The sequence below is a fragment of the Nannobrachium achirus genome (genome assembly GCF_963921795.1).
Source record: "Nannobrachium achirus genome assembly, chromosome: 18".
Classification (NCBI taxonomy): domain Eukaryota; kingdom Metazoa; phylum Chordata; class Actinopteri; order Myctophiformes; family Myctophidae; genus Nannobrachium; species Nannobrachium achirus.
Window position 1 is genome coordinate 21,290,984 of NC_137825.1, and position 23,134 is coordinate 21,314,117.

The window sequence follows — 23,134 nt, forward strand, 5'->3', positions numbered from 1 at the left end:
CGGCCTTTGTTCCATTTTTTGGGCTGGGCGGCCAACAAAGTAAATCGGCACTGTCGGGCAGAAACCTTGTTTCAAATGTGTAAAGCAAAGCAAAGCCCTGCTTCATCATACAAGGCCGTTGCACAAAAGTAGTGAAAACAGCAGATCTACAGCAGATCTACAAGCACACAAGTGTGCTTGTAGATCGGCTGTTTTCACAAGTTTAAATCATTTTTAAAATGATAAATACAAAACAAACAGTTTTGGACATACAAGGTTTCCACCCGACAACGACGAAATATAACTCATGTAATTGTCACAAATCTTTGAGTAGCAGCAGCGCTATAGAGAGATCTCTCTCTCTCTATAGCACGCAATGAGGGCCTCTCCAACTCTTTTTCCCGGGCTGAATCAGGGGCCCAGCATGTCCCTGCCTGGTGGTGATGGGGTTATGGGGTTGGCAGCTTACCGGGGAGGAAGATCGTTTTGTAACTGTTTTGTCTCTCTCTCTCTCTCTCTCTCCTCCAGAGCGCCACAGTTTGATGGCTGGCAGATAGAGGCCACAGAGAGCGCGGACAATCAACATGAACTCTATTCCGTCCATGGACAGACACATACAGCAGACCAACGACCGTCTGCTATGCATCAAACAGGTGAGCTGCCGACACACACACACTGATCCCCTAGCCTGCACTCCACCAGAAAACTACATCCCCCAGCCTGCACTCCACTAGAAAACTACAACTACACTGATCCCCCAGCCTGAACTCCACAAGAAAACTACAAGGTGGCGATTCCCAACCTGTGGGCCTGTAGGATGTTCCAAGTCGGCCCCCAAATTATAAGATAAAAAAAATTCACTGTAATTTTTCTTTAAAACCTTGAAAAAATCTTGAACCAAGCCGGCAGTCAGAATGGCTGGCGTGTTAGGTGGGCAGATGGGTGGGCCACCCACCACCAAGGCTTCTTGAGGTTTTCAAATGGGCCGGGCCGAGATCCAGAGCAGGTTGGGAGCTTCTGAACTGAAAGGCTTTGTTCAGACTGCAGTCCAACCCATTGGTTTGTCTGAGGGTGTAGAAACGGAGTCAAATGGACCATGGTTTTGAGTCAACTGAACAACACTGATGATTCGTCTGTGTATATAAAGAGAACAATAAGTCAAAGGGATGTGCTATGGACACACGCGTGTGTTCTGGTTCTTTCTCCTGCCTATGGGATGAACAGAGGTGAGCTTTTCCACGAGAACCGGAGTTGGTTCCGAACCGTAAAAGTTGGTTCCGAACCGGAACCACAAACTCCTTGGTTCCTCTGGTTCCATCATGGTTCAATCTGGTGGAAACACAAGCCGGTTCGCAAGAACGAACCAAGGAAAGTAAGTTGAACCAGCACTGGTTCTTTGCCGGTGGAAAAGGCCCCTCAGAGTTATGCAGAACTGGAAGCAGCAATGCTCTCTCTCTAACGGCCTGTAGCATCAAAACTGTCCCCTCTGTCCCCAGACAGACAGACAGAAAGACAGACAGACAGAGCCTTTTATCAGGGCTAGTGGTGGTGGGACTCAGGTTACTGACTGTGGGGTCAAAGACGGTTTCCTCTGCTGTCTGTCCTGTCCTGTCTCAACCCAGCACCACTCACTCACTCCCCGCCAAGCTGCCTTTGTTCTCCTGCTGCCGGCCCGGCCTTTACTACAGGATGAGTCTCTCTCTCTCTCTCTGGCAGAATTAAACGTGCACTACGTGCGCTAAAACCCCCGGGGCTACGGGGAGAGAGAGAGAGAGGGTGGGGGGGGGGGGAAGGTTTCAGCCCCCCTTTGATCTCTCATTTAACTTTGACGGCACTGTTTTGTTTGCTTTCTTCTGGCGTTGTTGTGTGTGTCCTCCTGCCTCCACCCGAACGAACCCCCCTGCCCCCCCCCCCCCCCCACACACACACACACCCTTTTTTTCCGCCTTATTTTTCTTTTATTTCACCACTTGAGAAGAAGTGGGGAAAAAAAGTACAGGAAAGAAAGATTGTTTGAGACATTCTGTAAGGGGCTAACGTGTTCGCACACATCGCTGCAATGTCTTGTCTGCTAGCGCCTAGCTGCCACCCTCGGTGGGGAGCGCAGCGCTATTAAGAGGTCTGTTGAGAGATAGAATTGTCCTGGGACTCTGCTAGCACAGAGAGAGAGAGGCAGGGAGGGAGGGAGGGAGGGAGGGAGGGAGGGGGGAGGGCAGTGGCGTCAGTTCAGCAAAAGCTAGGGTATGGCAAAGATGGGAGTCCACACATGCGTGCGCGAAAAATCGGGGTTTGTCCGTTTTTTTCCCCCGGGTTTCTGCGGTTCCTAGGGCTGGATATGGCAGCCTGGAACGGTTGTTCAAGTGCAGCTAAACTTTGGCGTGTTAGTAAATGTGCCACAATTAACAATAAATGCATTGCACCTGTGCTGCTGACCTGCGGAACCTGAGAATATACCATTTTGTCAAGATGGGGAGAATATAATTATAATACCTTGTTAAAGTGACCATTTTGTTAAATTTTGCATTTGTAGTTATTTTACTGTGATTTAACAACATAATAACCAGCACAGATAGAAAAAGAGACATTGATGGATTTATATTTAAAAGTAACTTTTATTTTCCCCCCTGGACCCAGGGTATGGCAGCTGCATACCCCTGCCATACCCAATTGACGCCTCTGGGGGAGGGAGGGAGGGAGAGAAAGAGAGAGAGAGAAGGAGAGAGAGTTAAGGCCCCTAGTGCAGAGAAAGGCTTTGATGTTTCACAGGTAATAAGCCCAACACATTCTCTGTGTCTTTCTCTCTCTGTGAGTCTAAAGAATCCAGAGGGTTCGTTTAACTGCGGAGGGTCAATTCACACTATACTCTCATCTCTGTTGGATAATATATGTATGTATACTTAATATCATAATCCTCCCTCCACCTGTTCATTAGTCTTATAGGAGGAGGTGGCACTGGAGTCATTTTATATTAACCCATTAAGTGCAACTGTGCAAAAGGCCTGGAACGCATTATTTTATGCTTTAACTATTGAAAAATAGCAGATATACAAGCTCACAGCGCGGCACCACTGACATAGAAACAGATTTTTCAAAAAACATTTGAAGGATTTAGAAGACACTAGAATCGGGTAAAAAATATTTCACGATTAAAAAAAAAGAAGCAGATCTACAAGCTTGCAGCCACGCTGTGAGCTTGTTGATCTGTGACAGTGACATTTTGCTGTCATGACTCCAAGCCAACAGGACCGTGATGTGACAGTGGTCCCGAGAAGAGGAAAAGGGGAGGGTTGATTTGCATGTGTCCTAGTCTTACATCAGGGTCAAATGTAGCCATTAACCCCCTATAGGCACAAATTTTACCACTTAAACCCCTCTATACCTCGCTGACCGCGGTCCCCCAGGGGTCTGTACTTGCCCCCCCATTCCAGTGGTTCTCAACCCTTTCAGACCGCGACCCCCAAAATAATCATATTTTAATTGGACCCTGACGAGCACTAAGAGTTGAGGCATTACATTTTGTATAACACGGTTCTATTGTGAAAATAGCAGATCTACATGCTCACAACGTTGTGAGCGTGTAGATCTGCTATTTTTCACAATTTCTGCCTCTAATATTTGACAATTTTGGCCAATGTTTAATTTGTCAGAGGTATTAAAAAGTCCTTAAATTGTCACTTTGGAAATGTGCAGATGCCCTCTATACAATGAAACTTTGTGTTGGTTTGTTTACTGTTGAGTGAGAAAACAATGTTGCACATTAAGTTAATCCCCCCCAAATAATGTGGGCCCACAGGTTGAGAACCACTGCCCTATTCTACAAGTTCGCGATGCACCGCAGCTCGTAGAGCGTCTTATTTTCGCGGGAGCGTTTGTTCGTCTATATTGTGACACGTCCCAGAACGGGGGGTGGCTAGGGTTCATTTGGTCAAACAAGCATCGGCCCCAACGTCAGCGGCACATGGGCAAACATGCCAATTAGACAGATCCATGGCATCGGGTGGGGGGGCTCCAATTCATCAAATAAATGGTTAAACGGCGGGTTATTTCAAACCAGCCAGTGAGAGCCAGCGCCCTGCTAATAGAGGCAGCTTTGTTGCGGCAGACAATCAGGGTTTGGAAAGGCCCGTATAATAAATACCATTTATGTCCTGCCAATTAGACTAGCGCTGAGCCCATTCAGTTGGCCTTCCATTCTCCCCTCTCTCTCTCTCTCTCTCTCTCTCTCCAGGGGCGTCACACTGGGGGGGAAAGTGGGACTGAGTTACTAGGGCCCAAGGAAGGTGGAGGGACCTTAATTATTATTTTATACTTTAGCTATTGAAAAATAGCAGATTTTCAGCACTGCGAGCACTAAAAGCAACTAAAATTTTGCTTCTGGGGGTCCCTGGTACTAAATATTTTGAGATGGGGGTCCGTACCCAAATACATATCATTTTGGGGGTCATTCACATGAAAAGGTTTGAGCACCACTGACATAGAAACATAATTATGTTTAAAAAAAAAACCTAGAAGGATTTATAGAATCGTGCACAAATCTTCACGATTTTTCAAAAATAGAAGATCTACAAGCTCGCAGCGCGGCACTCGGTGCCGCGCTGTGAGCTATCTGCTATTTTTCATTGGCTGAAGCACAAAATAATGCATGATAATGCGTTCCCATTCATGGGGGCCCACAGTGAATCCTTGTACCCAGGGCCCAGAATTTGGTGTGCCACCTCTGCTCTCTCTCTCTCCCTGCCTGCACACAGCCACGATCAACAGGGGAGATCAGAACAATTAGCTCGCTATCTCCCCCTCCCGGCTCGCCCATTGTCCAATATCCACCCATTAAAATAATTAAGGGGAAAATATTGTAAACCAATCCAGCTGTTTGCTTTTAATTGAAAGTGTGCTGCGCCGCACGGATGAGAAAAAAACCTGGACGTCTTGAAAGCAAAAAATATGGACGGCGGGTGTCGGTGGCTGGGAATATGAATGAAGCCCCGTCCTTGCCATTGTGCTGTTGTTTTGTGGGGGGAGGATGGGACACGTCGTGTCTGAATGGGCCCGGGCCAGTTCAGCGGACAGGGGGACAAATTGATTTTGTTGCTCAAATGATGAATTACTGCCGAGCGCCATGATAAAGTGTAGGAAATTGGAATCGGTTGTTTGTGATTGAATAGCGGGGGGAAGAGTCGAATGGCAAATCATTATACGCCGTGGTCGTTTTCAAATTGGACCGTTGTTGTAGCATTGTACTAATGTCATTTGTACACAGCGACGCAAAGGCATTCTCAGACTGCTGGGAATGATGTGTGTGTATTTTGACCATGAAACCTAATATCAGTATCCAAAACACGTTGAAATCGGACAACTGTTTGTCCTTGGTTTTTCCCTGACAAAATAGCTTGTATATCTGCTATTTTTGAAAAGTCGTGAAAATGCTTGCAAATCTTTGAATATACAGGTATGTATTTTTAGAGCGCACATTTGTAACTCAAATTTTGCTTCTGGGTGGTCCCTGGAACTAAATATTTTGAGATGGGGGTCCGTGGCCAACCACTGACATAGAAACATAGGTTTTTCAAAAAACATTAGAAGGATTTAGAAGATTCAAAGGCTTGCACACATTTTCACGGTTTTCGGTGCCGCGCTGTGAGCTTGTATACCTGCAATTTTTTGAAAGTTAAAGCATAAAAGTCAGATGAACCGTAGTGTCCGTATTCTAGGGCGAACATTCGGAGAAAATAGCAGATCTACAAGCTCACAACATGCCAGATCAGCCATATTCGGCTATAAGAGATTTGGTGTAGAGGGAACAACGTGATTTGCGATCCAAATGAGCCCTAGGGGACCCGGGAGAAGTAAGTATGTAGGCTTTAGTGGTAAAAGAATAATAATAAAAAAGATTCATGGCTGTAGATTCAACCTCCAGTCCCTGCATAATTTAATGATTTTAAATGAGTGTGCATGAATTAATAAACTGTTATAATATGTAAGAAAGTAGTATTACAGAAGCAAATGTATGTCCAAACACATGACTATAAATGGAGCAAGGCAGCAATGCAGCTTTTGTGTGTGTTGGCCTGCGTAGCACATGGCCCAAGTAAAAAAAAAAAAAAAAAAGTTTGCGCAGGAAATCGACATGTTTATGTGTCTAACTCCCAAACACAGACCTCTTTAACCACACAAACCCTACAGCTATCCTGTGGCAAACATTCAGCGACCTACATCTACAAACTCACAACGCATCGCTCCAGGACCTTGATTTTCTCGTAGATTTCTGGGGCGGAGAGGTTTGGCTTAGAGCAGGGATCTTCAACAGGGGGTCCGGGACCCCTATGGGGTCCTCAGAGTCACTACAGGGGGTCCTCCAAATCTTTGTGTGGTAGAACCTTTTTTCTCCTTTTTTTATATTAACCACTTGAACCCTAGTCTCCATATACTGAGAACTTTAGACAAAAATAGTAGATCTACAATCTCACAACGCCTCACAGCGCTGCGAGGCGTTGTGAGCTTGTAGACCGACTATTTTCGAGAGGGAAAAAAGCACACTAAGTACAGAGTGAAAGGTCAAGTTTATTAAGTATTGACGGTTCAAGTGGATGATTGTGCTGTCAAACGATGAAACTATATGTAATCTGGGGGTCCCTGCTTCATCTCTCTCTCAGCTAAGGGGTCCTTGGCCTGAAAACGTTGAAGAACCCTGGTGTAGAGGGGGGAAAAGGAGCCCCTGGGGGACCCCTGCCCGGTCAACTAAGTATATAGTGTTTAAGTGGTTAACAAAAAAGAAATGTTACCGAAAGAACATTTTCTTTAGCAATGCAGTCTCGACCATAACCACATAGTTTGTCATCACAACGGCCTGTCGTCCTGGTGTGTTGAGAATCGCTCTGCTTGTGAACACGTCGGAAAGACGTGCAGGGATCCTTGATACTGCATGCTATGCGTTCCAGCGACAGTATTTTCTTTCTGCGCGCGGTGGGGGGAAGCAGGGGCGTCACAAGGTGGGGGAGATGTGGGACTGAGTTACTAGGGCCCAAGGTGGAGGGGCCTTAATTATTTAGCTATTGAAAAATAGCAGATATACAAGCTCACAGTGAGGCACCGAGTGCCGCGCTGCGAGCTTGTAGATCTGCTATTTTTGAAAAGTCGTGGAAATGTGTGCAAATCTCTGAATATATGTACTTTTTTCAGCGAACTAAAATTTTGCTAGTGGGGGGGTCCCTGGAACTAAATATTTTGAGATGGGGGGTCCGTGGCCAAATACATATCATTTTGGGGGCCCTTCACATGAAAACATTTGAGCACCACTGACATAGAAACATAGTTTTTTTTTTTAAACCCTTAGAAATGATTTGAAAATCTTCAGACTCCGCACACATTTTCACGATTTTTCAAAAATAGCAGGACTACGAGTGCCGCGCTGCGAGCTTGTATATCTGCTATTTTTCAATAGTTAAAGCGCAAAATGTGAGTGGATCCTTGTACCCAGGGCCCGGCATTTGGTGCGACACCCCTGGGGGGGAAGTCAGCGTGCTGTCAAGGCGCGCCGGTAGGATGATATGTACAGCGCATGGGCTTTTGGCAGAAACCACTGTATGAACTATCCTCCTCACGACAGGAGCACTTCCTCAAACTGTAAATGTCAATACTGGGAGATAAAGTGGAAGTGCCTCCTTACGTTGGCTGTGCTGTGCAGCTGTTGGGTTGCTGCATGCTGCTGCCACTGTCTGTTCCTTCTCCAGGATTATGTACGTTTAATGTGCTTTCATTACTCTGGGGGGTATCGTTGAGTACACTGTATAATGAGCGCAGTTAGCTCAGCGGATAGCCGGTCTACAAGCTCACAACGCGTTGCTTAGAGCAAGCGGGTCTCCAATGTTTTCAGGCCAAGGACACCCTAGTGGAGAGAGAGATGAAGCAGGGACCCCCACAACCTTTTAATAGATTCCATATACAGTAGTTTCATATTGACAGCACAATCATCAGTGTATTTTGGATTCATGTCAATTTGTGTTTTCAGATATTTAACCACTTGAGCCGTCAATACTTAATAAAATGTACCTTTCACGCTGCACTTGATCTGCTCTTTTTCCCCTCTACACCAAACCTCTTTGCCGAAAATAGCCGATCTACAAGCTCACAACGCCTCGCAGGCGAGGCGTTGTGAGCTTGTAGATCGGCTATTTTTGGCTACAGTTCTCGGAATTTGAAAAAAAAAAAAAAAGAAAAAATATATATATATATATATGTGTGTATGTAATTTGTCAAATTCAAGTAAAATTCTGCAGACAGGCCTTTTACTTGTAACATACCACAATATTCTTATATTGTTGTATTGTTACTTTTAATTAAATAAATACAAATATGAGTACTTCTTCCACCTCTGCCCTGTGTTGTGACTCTGATTGGAGGGAGATGATTTGCGCTGCTCTAATGTGCGCGCACGTGTTTGTGTGCGCGCGCGCGCGCGTGTGTGTGTGTGTGTGTGTGTGTGTGTGTGCATGCTCGCTAGCTGTCACATTGTGTTGTGCTGCAGATGTGCAGAACGCTGCCTGTAGATCAAGTCGTTTGAAGAAATGAGTAACAGTGGATGATTGTATCTGAGGAAGCAGTATTGTCTGGATGGCAGCATGTTACCATTCTGTCTTTGTCTCCCACTCTCCCTATCTATCTCTCTCTCTCTCTCTCTGGCTGGGCTGAGCTTTGACTGGAGTTAATCTGAATATAGCCGATCTACACGCTCAATACGAGCGTGTAGATGGGCTGCTTTTGGCGCGTGAAGCGGAACGTGTTAGTGCTAGAGAGCAGTGGTTCATTGCAAGGACCCCCAGATCTTCACGTGTTTGTCTGCCGCTCCTCTTCTGAAAATATTTTGTGCCAATCTGTACAAGATTTGGGTAAAATCAAATGTAAAAAAAATATATATATTCAAAATTCTTTGAAATGTGATTCGTTGTGAGCTTTACAGATCTGCTATTTTCAAAAGGTCCACGTCTGTACAGCCGGTTAAAGTGGTTGAACTGTTTTTCGATGCTATACTGCATTAACTGATTTAGCAGGGGACCCCCTGGAACCCCCTCAAGGACCCCTGAGGGTCCCCAACCCCACTTTGAGAACCACTGTTGTGCTAGACAGAGGATCTCTCTCTCTCTGTGTGTGTGTGGGTGATCCTCTCTCTTGTCTCTCACCCGGGGAGGGGGAGTGGGGGGTGTGGGTGGCACGCGGGCAGGGGGTCTCCTGGCTACTAGTTTAGGTTTGATTGGTGGGTCTTGGCTGGAGTAGGGGGTAACATCTGTGGCGTGGCAGTGCCAAGCTTCACCGCGTGACAGCCACACTGGTGGGACCAATTGTTCAGAGAGCAAAGAACAGTAATCACTTGGAGGCAGGCAGAGTGCTGCTGCTGCTGGTGGTAGTGGTGGTGGAGTTTAGGGATGGGACGATATGAAAATGTCATATCACAATTATTGTGACCAAAGAAATCACGATTTACGATATTATCACGATAATCAAAATCCATTATCCTGGGGCGGAACATTTAAAAAATAGCCCACAACGCGTCACAACGCGACACGTGAGCTTGTAGATCTGCTATTTTTTGGCCAAGACATCTCATCAAAAAAAGACTGTATCAAGTACGTATATTATAAGTACCTTTTACCAATTATAGAGGGTTTAAGTGGTGCCGGATATGCAGCAAATAAAATGTGAATTGATCCCAGTGCATGACGGAGGACAATATCACGATAAATTGAATCTCAGAGTGTTTTTTATCACGATAAACGATAATATCGCGTATCGTCCCATCCCTAGTGGTGTTATACCCCCCACAACCCCTTTCCTGCAGACCTCCGTCAGGGGTGTCACAACAAATTCTGGGCCCTGGGTACAAGGATTCACTGCGGGGCCCCCCATGAATGTTCTTCATAGGAGTTGGGGTTTTAACCCACTTAGACTGGCAACGCATTATTGCGCATTATTTTGTGCTTTAACTTTTGAAAAATAGCAGATATACAATCTTGTAGATCTGCTATTTTTTGAAAAAATTTGAACATTTGTGTAAGTCTCAAGAATATTTCAAATGCTTCTAAGGAAAATACTACTGTATGTTTCTATGTCAGTGGTGCTCAAACGTTTTCATGTGAAGGACCCCCAAAATGATATATATGTATTTGGCCACGGACCCCGATCTCAAAATATTTCGTTTAGTAAATTTTACTTTCCGATGTGTTCGAAAGCCCCCCAGAAGCAAATTTTTTGTTACAAACGCTCGCTTAAAAATACATATATTCAAAGATTTGCACACATTTTCACGACTTTTCAAAAATGGCAGATCTACAAGCTCGCAGCGCGGCACTCGGTGCCGCGCTGTGAGCTTGTATATCTGCTATTTTTCAATAGCTAAAGTTTGAAATAATTAAGGCCCCTCCACCTTGGGCCCTAGTAACTCAGTCCCACTTTTCCCCCCCTTGTGACTCCCCTGCTCCAGACCTCCATATTCGCTACAGCTACAGTACACTGATTGCTTGCGCGTACGTATCGCGCTCCCAGACTCGTCTAAATTTAGCATCTGTGAATGTGGAGTTCCTCCGCCAAGACTTTATCCACCAGCAGAATTCTTATGCCCCCCACCCCACCCCAACAAAGATTTACCCTGTGGTGGGGTGTGGAGGGGAGGGGTGTTGCAGCAGTGGGCTCGCACATACATGCACTAAAGATAAACAAGACTGGTTTCATCCGGCCCCCGCTTGTCAAACTGCCTGCTTTGTAAATTGATATGAAATCTTTGCCTTAATGAAATCCTGACCTCTGCTGCCCCCTAAAGGTCGTATGGGGTACAGTCGGTCGCTGCATGGGTGCTGCTGCTGTCTTGCAGTGGTGGAAAAGTACTTGATTTTTTTTTTTACTTAAGTAAAAGTATCAATACTGCAATATAGAAATACTCTGTTACAAGTAAAAGTCCGGAATTCAAAATTAACTCAACTACACATGTATTGGCATCAAAAATGGACTTAAAGTACCAAAAGAGTTCACTAGTTCAAAATGTATACAAAATCTAGTTTTCAAATAATTGCAGGGGAATAAAATTAGCTACATTATTTGAATCTGAGATGTAGTGGAGTAGAAGAAAAATATGTTTTTCACACTTTTTAGAGCATATATATTTCTGTTTTTTGTGCACCCTATTTTCAAATACCCTAAAAGTCCAATCTGAATGACATATCGGCCGGTACTAATCAATTTCAACCAATTATCGTGACATGCACAACAGTTTTGGACTTATATACAACAATATATACAATATAGGTGTGCGTGTGTGTGTGTGTGTGTGTGTGCGCGCGCGTGTGCGCGCGCGTGTGTGTGTGTATACAGTATATATTGGCCTAGTGATGATCATAGGTGACTCTATGAGATGGTGTTTTCAACAGTGGCCAGCAGCCAGCCCAGCCCAGCCCGGTGTGTAAGCTGTATACAGTAGTATACAGTAGATGTCCCCTATGTGTAGTATACAGTAGATGTCCCCTATATGTGTAAGCTGTATACAGTAGTATACAGTAGTTGTCCCCTATATGTGTAAGCTGTATACAGTAGTATACAGTAGATGTCCCCTATGTGTAAGCTGTATACAGTAGTATACAGTATATAGATGTCCCCTATGTCTCTTGTTGATGTACAGTATGAACGACAACAGGATTAGTGAGCAGGGCTGCAGCCAGGGTGTGGAGCAGGGGTGGGGGAGTGTGTGTGTGGGGGTGGGGGGGTGGGAGGGGGGACCAATGGCGTAGAGGTGAAGCTGAAGGTCAAGGAACCCCCCCAGCTGTCAGATAGAGTCATACAGGCCGAGGCCTGTGTGACCGCCCAAACCAGGTCCTGTGTGCAGTGGTGGAAAAAGAAAAGAACTCTCATTTATTTGTTAAGTAAAAGTGTAAATACTGCAATTTTAAATACTCTGTTGCAAGTAAAAGCCAGGAATAAAAGTAGGAAAGTGTTGGCATCAAAATGTACTTAAAGTACCAAAAGTACAAAGTACAAAATGTTTGAAAATAGCAGATCTACAGTACAAGCTCACAACGCGGTGAGCTTGTAGATCGGCTATTTTCAAATAGCCATGGTATAAAATTGGGCTAAAGTGGTTCATGTATGTTCTAGTAACTAAAGTTTTCAAATAAATGTAGTGGAGTAAAAGTACAATATTTGGATCCGAGATGTAGTGCAGATGTAAGTAAGTATTGGAAATTGGAAATACTCAAGTAAAGTACAAATACCAAAACACTTTTTTTTATTATTAAGCACAGTTAAGTAAAAGTTACCTTCCACCACTGGTCCTGTGTGCGACTATTCACATGCAGGCCTGGCCATACAGGGAGATTTATTACACTGGATGGGAAGGCACGGACCCACAGAGTGCAAAGTGGAAGCATGCTTGCTTGTGTCGTTTGTGTATCGGGAACACACCCTTCACTCAAGTGCATTGAAGGGTATTTCACTCTCAACAAAGAAAAATGGGCAATTTTATCATCTACCCAGGCCTTTGGGAGCACGCCAGACATTTTTGTTCCTCAATCTCACATTTTCTTTTTTTCTTTTCTTCTTCTTCTTCTTCTTATTATTTTTCATTTTCCAAAGAAGTTATTAAAAATAAATAAAAAAAGCAATTGAAAAAACATGGCCCCTCACGTATTAGGAGGGCAGTATTAGTCACCAGAACCAAGGACGGGTGCTTTCAATGAAAATAACATGGTTAAAATGAGTGCCTGATGAAAATGAATATCAAATATCTACCATGCCAAACCTCTTCGCCAAAAATAGGTGATCTACGAGCTCACGATGCACCAACGTGGTGTGTAGATCAGCTATTATTGGCTAATGTTCCCCTCAGAATATAGATGTTCAAGGTTTATACTTTCAACCTTTTCTTTCAACCGTTGCCATTTTGACATACCATTTCCTTGCAGTGACGGCCAATATTTAGTCGTAAGAATGCTGCTCTTTTGTTCGCCGTTAATCTAAATTATTCAGGATTGGTTTGCCTCTTGTTGCACTAGAACCCTGGCTGACTAGTAACAGGCATCTATCTAAAGGTTTGACAGCAGCATCTATTACGTCTCTGTCGGGTCACGGGTGGAAACCTCAAAGCTGTTACTTTTCAGGATCCAACTTCAAAAGTAGCAGATCTACAAAGCACAATGCTTCACGCCACATTTTGAGCTTGTGAATCTGCTACTTTTTCTGCTTTTGTGTGACTCTGTAGTGCAATCACGTAGGACGTTGTTTTATAAAAGAAAACACAAAAAGCTAAAATAGGTGGAAGGTTTCTGCCCGACACCAACGATATAACATACTTCTTTCTATCAAAGTTCACATGTGTTTTGTTGTAATGTTTGCAACCTTAAAGTGTTATTGAACCCTAACTTGTTTCTGTGTTTTTTTTCTCTCTTTTTGCCCCCTCCTCCACGGCCGTCCTCCAGCACTTACAAAATCCAGCGAATTTCCAAACGGCAGCGACGGAGCTGCTAGACTGGTGCGGTGACCCCCGCGCCTTCCAGCGTCCCTTTGAGCAGAGCCTGATGGGATGCTTAACGGTAAGCAGCCCGCAGGGGCGTCACAAGGGGGGTGGGGAAGTGGGCGTGAGCTACTAGGGCCCAATGTGGAGGAGGGGCCTTTTATTGTATACTTTAGCTATTGAAAAAGTAAGCCATTTACCATGAGAGGGAGTCGGTTGTTGGCGGGAGGCTGATTTGTTGGCTGATTTGTTTGTTGGCTGATTTGTTTGGCACTCGGCTTCGCCTCGTGCCACAACCCTGAAACAGTGGTAAATCAGCCAACAACCCACGACCCTCGAATGGTAAATTGCTTTTCTACCACTTCTACCATATAAATTAAAGAAAACACAGTTGTAACTTGCAAGTTTATTTAGTTATACAACTGCAACACAACAGTGGGCGGGGTCCATGATGAGCCAACTCAAGGTTGTTGACAGATTTACCACTGTTTTAAGCCAATCAGAATCCAGTATCTGAACATGTGACCACAAAAAGTGGTAGAACAGCAGATCTACAAGCTCACAGCGCGGCACCGAGTGCCACGCTGCGAGCTTGTAGAACTGCTATTTTTTAAAAGTCGCTTCTTGGGGGTCCCTGGAACGAAATATTTTGAGATGGGGGTCCGTGGTGGGCCAAATACATATCAAATACATATTCACACGAAAAGGTTTTAGCACCCCTGACATAGAAACAAAGTTATTTTTTTCAAAAAACCTTAGAAGGATTTGAAATATTAAAAGACTACTGTAATTTTCACGATTTTTCAAAAGTAGCCGATCAAGCTGCATGTGAGCTTGTATATCTACTATTTTTCAATAGTTAAAGCACAAAATAATGCGTAATAATGCGTTCCCAGTCTAACCCCCTTTCCCCCTATGAAGAACATTCATGGGGGGGGGGGGATTTGGTGTGACACCCCTGAGCAGCCCGTCTCACACCGCAGGGTTCAAGGGCGGGAGAAGGGCTGGTAAAACAAGTGCTGCATTGGCTGTTTATGTAACTCCCTTAGGGACGCCGGAATACCAATGTTCTTCTGCTGCCTGATCTTCAACCGAGGTCGTTGGAAAAAACTAAAGGAGCGCTCACCCCGATGGAAGCTATTGGAATTTAGTCATCTCTCATTGACTCGGGCCACGGCGTGTGTGTTCTGTAGCTAGCTTATGAAATCAGCTAAATCCATGAAACACTTAAGAGGATGCGGCAAACGTCCTCAAACCACAAAGCAATCAATGCTCTTAAAGAAATAAGGCTCTGTAGCCTTTAATTCCCCTATTTAAGTACCTATTGGCTTTTTCCCCGACTTGATTAATTGAATTCTGAGCATACCGTGGCGTTTGTATAAAGAAAAATTGACTTAACTTTTTGTTAGGAGGAGTATCCTGCAAGACAAAATATGTTAAAATCTTCCACAAGTTGCATAGCAATTGATTTGTTTTGATTGGAACTCGGGACACAAAGGGGCGGGGATAGTTTCCCGACAAGGTTATGCTAAACAGCCTAAGGAGATAAATTGTGTCAAGAAAGAAATGTGCTTCTTCCCTCATGTCAAATGTATATCGTTACTGTGGGGCGGAAACATCGTATCTCCACTTTTCTAAATCAGTGGTTCTCAACCTTTTCAGGCCGCAACCCCCAAAATAATCATATTTTAACACCCTGACGAGCACTAAGAGTTGAGGCATAATTACATTTTGAACACGGTTCTATTGTGAAAATAGCAGATCTACATGCTCACAACGCCTCACACACAGTTTTCACAATTTCTGCCTCTATGACAATTTGGCCAATGTTTAATTTGTCATTTTAGAGGTATTAAAAACTCCTTAAATTGTCACTTTAGAAATGTGCATACCCTCTTTACACTAAAACTTTATGTTGGTTTGTTTGCTGTTGAGTGAGAAAACAATGTTGCACATTAAGCTAATCATCTGGGGACACCCCAAAATAAGTTGGGGACCCACTTGGGGGTCCTGACCCACAGGTTGAGAACCACTGCACTAAAGTAGCAAAAAAATAGCAGATCTGCTAATATGACGCGTTTTAGCTTAGATCAGTAGATTTTTACATTTGTTTTGGAAACAAAGTTTAAAAGTGAAAGTGGTTGAGGCTATCCGTGTGTTTCATAAACAGTGAACTGTTGAACTACTGACACGCACTAACAAGAGCTTGTGTGACTAAATGATAACTGCATTGGAACCATTGGAACGCCACTTATTTTCCCCCACCACCCGACAGCGACGATATATACCGCTAGTATCATAGCATAACTTCCTCCGGATCCTGTGCAATCAGGACATGTGTCACATTCTGTTATCCAATTATGAGCGCTTTCTGTACGGCTTCTGTGGAGTTCAGCGAGGCACGCACGTGCCTTTCTCACTCAATTAGAATAAGGACTGACTTAAGACGTGTCAATCACTTGTCACCCTGGGCCATATCGCGGCGTAATATGCAGATGTTCACACAGCGCCTCCAGCGCTGGATAAGAGACACATATAGCTCTGCTCTCAGGGGTGCAATTTGTAATCCTGCATACGGAACAAGTGCCGTAGTATACGGACTGGGCCAAAAGGAATGCAGAGTATTTGTACTCCGGATGGGTTTGATGATTGTTTGTGTTATTGCTTTAATGTGCGTCAGCGGGTGACTTTCCACTCTCTATCTCGTGGTTCTCAACCTGTGGGTCGGGACCTCCAGTGGGGTCCCAACATGATTTATTTTTATTTTTGGGGGCTGGGTTATGACACTGACTGAAGTGACAATTTAAGCCTTTTTAATGCCTCAAAGAAAGAAAAGAAAAACTACCGTTACTGCATCAAAGGTAATCGACAAACTATGCTATAAAAGCTGGTCAAACATTGGTCAAATTGTCAAATATTTTATTTAAGAGGCAACATTTTTCAATATTATTTTGGGGGGGATATGATTATTATTATTTATTTTTATTCTTATAACCAACCGCTTGGATGAATATATATAGTCTTAAAAACACGCGTGTCTCACCCTAGGAAAAACCACCACAATTCTACTGGCCACATCGTACAATTAAGGTGCTGAAATTAGAACAACAGCCACTTGTAACATCCTAGACTGAAATTACCATGTAGAGTAAAGCGCTCCCTTTTTGCGCCTTTAGATTCTAATTAGACAAGTTATGCTCATATATCTCCTTAATGGGCCTCTCTCCTACCGGTCGGATAGACAGTCAGCGTATGCTCTTTCTCTCCCGTGTCACATCAGACCTACTGTATACTTACAGAAGAACTTAATGATATGGTGCAGGCAGCAGCTTGCGTTCAGCTGTACAACCTCAGCTACAGCTCCATGGATGGGTGCAACAGCAGGGTCAGTTACTGTGTAGGCCAGTAACGTTTTTGTCTAGTTTAATCGTAGTCTTTTGAATAGAATAAAATATAGTTTAGTAGGGGCGCCCGCTGGCCTACTGGTCCAGGCGCATACCACATAGGCATTGCCACATACTGTAGCCATTGATGCCTGGAGGCGTTGCCGGTTCGATTCCCGATCCGGACGACCTTTGTCACTCCCCATCTCTCCCCCCATTTCCTGACAGTCTACTGTCCTATCTAATAAACGCATAAAAAGCCCCAAAAACAAATCTTTAAAATTAAATTTAGTTTAGTCATATTTTAGTCATCTAGTCATTTAGTCAAGTTTTAGTTTTAGTCTAGTTTCAGTCGAGTAAATATCATACGAATTTGGCAGACTAAATCTACAAAGTTGATTTTATCAACAATGATGTATCAGGCCGCAACGGCTGATTTTACACTTGGTCGCATGGTGAAAACAGCCGATCTGCAAGCTAACAGCGTGTGGAGGAGAGCTTATAGATCTGCTATTTACAGAGTGCAACCCTCGAGCACAACCAAAAGTTTCTCGACAGCAACGATATAGGGCTCGCGTGGTTAAGAAGATGCCCCCCCACCTCCCCCTCCACTTTTACAAATGGAAGCCTGGTTCTATCGGGGCCATCGTGCAGGATCCAGGAGGCCCAGGCTATAACATGTCCTTGAGGTCAGGCGGATGGGAGGAGGAGGAGGAGGAGAGGAGGAGGCCTCTTTGAGCAGATAATGGCGCTGCTAAATCACTGCAAACGTGTGCCACTTAAGGCTGATTTACAGGGCCTCCTGTGGCATGCAGTGGGGCTTTCACTTAATGCTTCCTCTCTCAGTAGGACGTTGACGTTGTTGCACCCTGGCTCCACAGCACAGGCACGCCGTCTGTCTGTCTGTCTGTCCCCCATGTACTAACCTCTGTCCACGCCGCCACATGTTGGCCGGACAGTCTGTCCCCATGTATACCGCCTGTCCACAGCCACGAGTTGTCCTGTTAATAAGCCACTATGGTTCTCAAGCTTTTCTCGTGCCAACGACCCTGCAAATTAATGTGTTTGGCCATGCAGACCTCTGTTTAAAAAGGTTTTGTACCAGGGACCCCTGTAAGATTTGTGTTCTTTGAAAATATTCCAAATGTTTCACTTTTTGCTTTCTAGATGAAAACAGAAACGAAATAGCAGACCTACAGTACAAGCTCACAATGCTTGTGTTGTGAGCCCAAAGTAGGGTCCAGGGGGGACCCCCAGGGGTCCTTGAGGGGTCCCCAGCAAAATGTGTTTATTTTCCTGATGAAGATCCACAGTATGGTTGAAACGTTCGCCTTGTGATAAAACGTTTGTTCGCGGAGCTATAACTCAGATATTTTACCTCTCTTTGATTTCTGCATTTTCATCCAGCACCGGTCCTAAATACAGGTCTAAGACGTGTACACAGGGCCCTGTTTTCACCAGTGCCTTACCCCTTTTCCCTAAACTTCTTTGAAGTTTTTTTCTATTTTGGAAAACATTTTTTAGTTTTTCAAATAGCCGATCTACTACCCACTGGCCTAGTGGTCCAGGCGCATACAGTACTGCATAGGCCCTAATGCCTGACAGCGTGTTTGAGTCTCGACCCTGAAGACTTTTGCTGCGTCTCACTCCCCATCTCTCTCCCTGTTTCCTGTCTACCTGCTGTACTCAATAAAGACAGAAAAGCATCCAAATATCTTTTTTTATAAATAGCCTATCTAAAGCTCAGAACGTGTCGATGTACATCGGCTAGTTGAATACATTTAAAATGATTTTCAAAATAGTAAAAAGAAGTAGAAGTAGTTTGAGGATAAGGGTTGAAGGCACTGGTGATAACAGGGCCCACAGTCAGTCTCCTTGTGGAAGGCGAGCAGTTTGTCCTACACACTGCTCTCACTGCTTGTGGTGTTTTGTGTGTTCAGGTGGTCAGCCGCGTAGCCGCGCAGCAAGGCTACGACTTGGACCTGGGCTATCGGCTCCTGGCCGTGTGCGCTGCCAACAGGGACAAGTTCACTCCAAAATCAGCAGGTAAGAGCAGATTTTCTTCTCGTGTGCTTCTGTCTCCCTCCATCTGGCCATGCAGGCCTCCGCGGTGTCTGATATACACACTGAAATCCCCACCGTTGGATATCAGAGGGACTCTTGTTGTCCGTCCATTTATGCCCTCCCAGAGTTAACCCATTTAGAACGGGTACACAGTATTGTGTATCATTATTTTATGCTTTAACTATTGAAAAATAGCAGATATACAAGGTCACAGCGCTGCGAGCTTGTAGATCTGCTATTTTTGAAAAATCGTGAAAATTAGAATTTTAAAGTGTCTTTTGAATCCTTTCTAAGACATTTTGAAAAACCCTATGTTTCTATGTCAGCAATCTGGCCGGCCATCGTAAAAAAAAAAAAAGGTCCTTTTCACTTAACTGGAGCTCAGTTAGTCTGTTCTTGAGAGACTACTATGTCAGTGGTTCTCAAACCTTTTCATGTGAAGGACCCCCAAAATGATATTTATTTGGCCACGGACCCGCATCTCAAAATATCTAGTTCTAGGGATCCCCCAGAAGCAAAATTTGAGTTACAAACGTTCGCTTTGAAAATACATATAGTCAAAGATTTGCACACATTTTCACGACTTTTTCAAAAACAGCGCGGCACTCGGTGCCGCCCTGTGAGCTTGTATATCTGCTATTTTTCACTGGTTAAAGCATTCAATATTTCTAGGCCTAAATGGGTAAGTTAACAACCCGGAATTTCGCTGTGTATGCTGGCCGTGTTTTTCTGCGACATACGGTAGTCACACAGTGGGTTCTAACCGACGTCCCAATAAAGTTTTGCCTGATAGTTTGTTTGGCTCCATAACAAAATGTTTAAGCCCAGTCCTGACCTCACGTTATTGTGCACCATATTTCATTCAGTTTTATTAACGTCAGAGGCCCTACAGGCACAGTCATTTAAAACAGACACAATATGTACCTTGCTTGAAATACTTTTAGTCATATGGCAGCGATAAGGAAAATGACAGACTGTCCCTTTCTTTCAGTATTATTTATTATAGCAGCACCTTACTGTCGAGCTATACAAAAGGGACCAACGCTAAAGACCCCACAGCCCAATTTGTTTTGCTCTCTCACTTGTCTTTCACGAAGACTGATACACTGAACAAAATCCTCGGTTTGTTGCAGAAAGCCTAAAAATAATACCTGACTTGACGTTGAGTTTGTGTTTTTGTGCAGTGCGACGGCCAGGTTCTAGTAGTGATGGATTCTTTCAGACGCTTGTCGGCTGCTATTTGTTGTAATCAAGCTAGGGGGTAAAAAGAGCATGCTGTGGCACGATGGCAATGAAGATGTATAGGCTGTCAGAGGCTCAGAAGATAACTGTGGTTACGCTGGAAATATTTTGTAGTCCTTCAACGGTTTTTGATTTGCAGTTTCCACCTGTCTTGGGTTAACCCATTTAGGCCTAGGATTATTGACCTATTAACTATTGAAAAATAGCAGATATACAAGCTCGCAGCGCGGCACCGAGTGCCGCGCTGCGAGCTTGTAGATCTGCTATTTTTATGCAAGTCTCTGAATATATCTATTTAAAAGCGAACATTTGTAACTCAAATATTTGCTTCTGGGGGGTCCCTGGAACAACATATTTTGAGATGGGGGTCCAGGTGGCCAAATACCTGTAATTTTGGGGGTCCTTGACATGAAAAAGTTTTACTACCACTGATTTAGAGGAAGGATTTAGAAGACAGGTCAAAGATCGGCTCAAAGATATTCAAAGACTTGGTTGCGTTTTCACGATTTTTTCAAAAATAGCAAATCTACAAGCTTGCAGCGCGGCACTCGGTGCCGCGCTGTGAGCTTGTATATCTGCTATTTTTCAACAGTTAAAGCATAAAATAATGGTTAAAGTGGTTCAAATCTAACGCGACTCAGGGCGCGTTCCAGGTATTTGAGTGTTAAGAGGGAAATGTGTTTCTGCTGACTGCTGCGAGGGCAGGGGTTCCCGAACCTTTCAGCTCCAGAGCCAAAAGATACATTTGGTGTCTCCCGACCCCAGGACCCAAACTCACAGAAATACATCAGGAATTAACCACTCAAGTCCTATTTAAAAACTAGTAGATCAGCTATTTTAACTGTTTATTTTTCTTTTTTCTTTAGAGAAAAATGTTGGATTTTCTTTTTTAACTCATTCACTGCCAAGCATATTTAACCAAACCACTAAGCACTGCAAGCTATTTTTCGTTTTTCCTTACCTTTCCAAGCAGTCACAGAATATCATTCTATTTTTCAATCGACCCCCCGGTCGATCACAGACACACACACACGCTTTCACTGCTTCCAGTGAAAAGGTGACGATGTAAGCCATTTACCATGAGAGGGAGTGGGTTGTTGGCTTCGCTTCGTGCCACAACCCTGAAACAGTGGTAAATCAGCCAACAACCCACGACCCTCAAATGGTAAATTGCTTTTCTACCACTTCTACCATATAAATGAAAGAAAACACAGTTGTAACTTGCAAGGTTATTTAGTTACAGTCATTAATTGTTTCAGTGGGCGGGGTCCATGAGCCAACTCAAGGTTGTTGACTGATTTACCACTCTTTTAAGCCAATCAGAATCCAGTATCTGAACATGTGACCACAAGAAGTGGTAGAAAGGGGAGCATAAGGCAATAGGAATTGAGTGAAAAGGGACCATACGGCAACAGTGAGTCAGCAATAAGGCAGCATAAGGCAGTAGTGAGTAAAATGAACTCATCAAAGGCACCGCTTACTTCACACTGGGTGTGATTTTTCACGGTGGTACAGTATGAGCCTTCAAATCAGGTGATATTGACTTCCATGTTGTTCCCATGTTAGCCCTGGGAGAGGAATCACATCCTCTCTCCAATTAAGTTCTTCTTATAAACGATCTGACGTTGATGATTCCATATCAAATCTCAGCCTGAGACTCGGCGGGGTTTTTTGATCAGATTGCTGATTGATTCCATGTGAATAATTTCCTGCGGCGGTACAGTGTAATTTGCAAAGCAAGAAGCGAGCAGTCTGGTCCAGACAGCATCTTTAGAAGCGTATTTCATGGTCAATTATGTATGTGCATAAATGCTGTGAATGGTTTTAGCAGTCAGATGAGAGACCTGCAACGTGCTGCAAGAAGGGAGGAAGGCGAGTGAGAGACGGGGAGGACAAGCCAAAGAAAGGGAGGCAGCCTCAATGGAAACCACTGTAGAGTCTGCATTCTTGTGCAAAAAGGCTCCGATATTGTGAAAGCGTCACTAGTGGAGGCCCCAGACAAGGAGCTGTGTTACTTAAGACCAGGGGTCTTCAACAGGGGGTCCGGGACCCCTAGGGGGGTCCTCAAAGTCACTACAGGGGGTCCTCCAAATCATTGTGTGATAGAAACCTTTTTCCCCCTCCTTTTATATATTTAACCACTTGAACCCTAGCGTCCAAAAATAGCTGATCTACAAGCTCACAACGCCTCGTAGCGCGAGAGTTTTGGTGTAGAGGCGAAAAAGAACAGACTAAGTACAGAGTGAAAGGTCATGTTTTTTAAGTATTGAGGGTTCATGTGGTTAAATATCTGAAAACACAAATTGACATGATTCCAAAATACACTGATGATTGTGCTGTCAAAACTATATGGAATCTATGAACAGGTTGTGGGGGTCCCTGCTTCATCTCTCTCTCAACTAAGGGGTCCTTGGCCTGAAAACGTTGAAGTCCCCTGCTTAACTCTTTGCGTGCCAGCGCCCTCTAGGGGCCAAAGAATGCCAGCGCATCTCTCATAGGCGAGCGCTTTAGCTTCCAGGACTTCAGCTTCCAGGACCTGACGTGCTCACGTTGATGCACGGCATGGAAATGTCCCGGATGAAGATGCTAACAGAATGGCTATTCCCATTTTGTCATCTAAAAGATCATTTTTGGGCGATTTCGCCGTAAATAAACCTCGCGCCGCTTTCCTAAAACACAAAAAAGAGATATAAGCCTTTAAAGATGCGGTCTTTCATTGGATTAGGCGGAGATTGGCGATTGCGTTCGCAAATTACGGCCGGCCGGGACGTTGTTAGCTTTCGGCTAGTAGCTACAAAAATCAAGCCAGGCTTCAGAAGGCCTCTTATCATTTTATTCATTTAATTAAATAAAGCCGAACTACTTCGGGATCGGCACACTCGTGTACTCATCGGAAGCGGCGCCGAACATCGGGTGAACATTGGGGAGCTCAAAAATGTATTTTAAACCATTTTTAATGGAATATATCGTCGGACAGAGT

The 23,134-nt window shown here is 44.2% G+C and overlaps 1 protein-coding gene across 1 annotated transcript in view; it reads left to right on the forward strand.

Moving 5' to 3' along the window:
* Positions 1–512: 512 nt before the first annotated feature.
* Positions 513–23,134, forward strand: part of LOC308303377 (zinc finger MIZ domain-containing protein 1-like) — a gene marked incomplete at its 3' end in the record, with an annotated part of 78,058 nt that continues 55,436 nt past the window's right edge. The window contains exons 1-3 of the mRNA XM_080747730.1: positions 513–632; positions 13,431–13,544; positions 18,789–18,894. Coding sequence (XP_080603856.1) covers positions 564–632; positions 13,431–13,544; positions 18,789–18,894 — 289 coding nt within the window. The 5' untranslated portion in view covers positions 513–563. The remainder of the gene's footprint in view (positions 633–13,430; positions 13,545–18,788; positions 18,895–23,134) is intronic.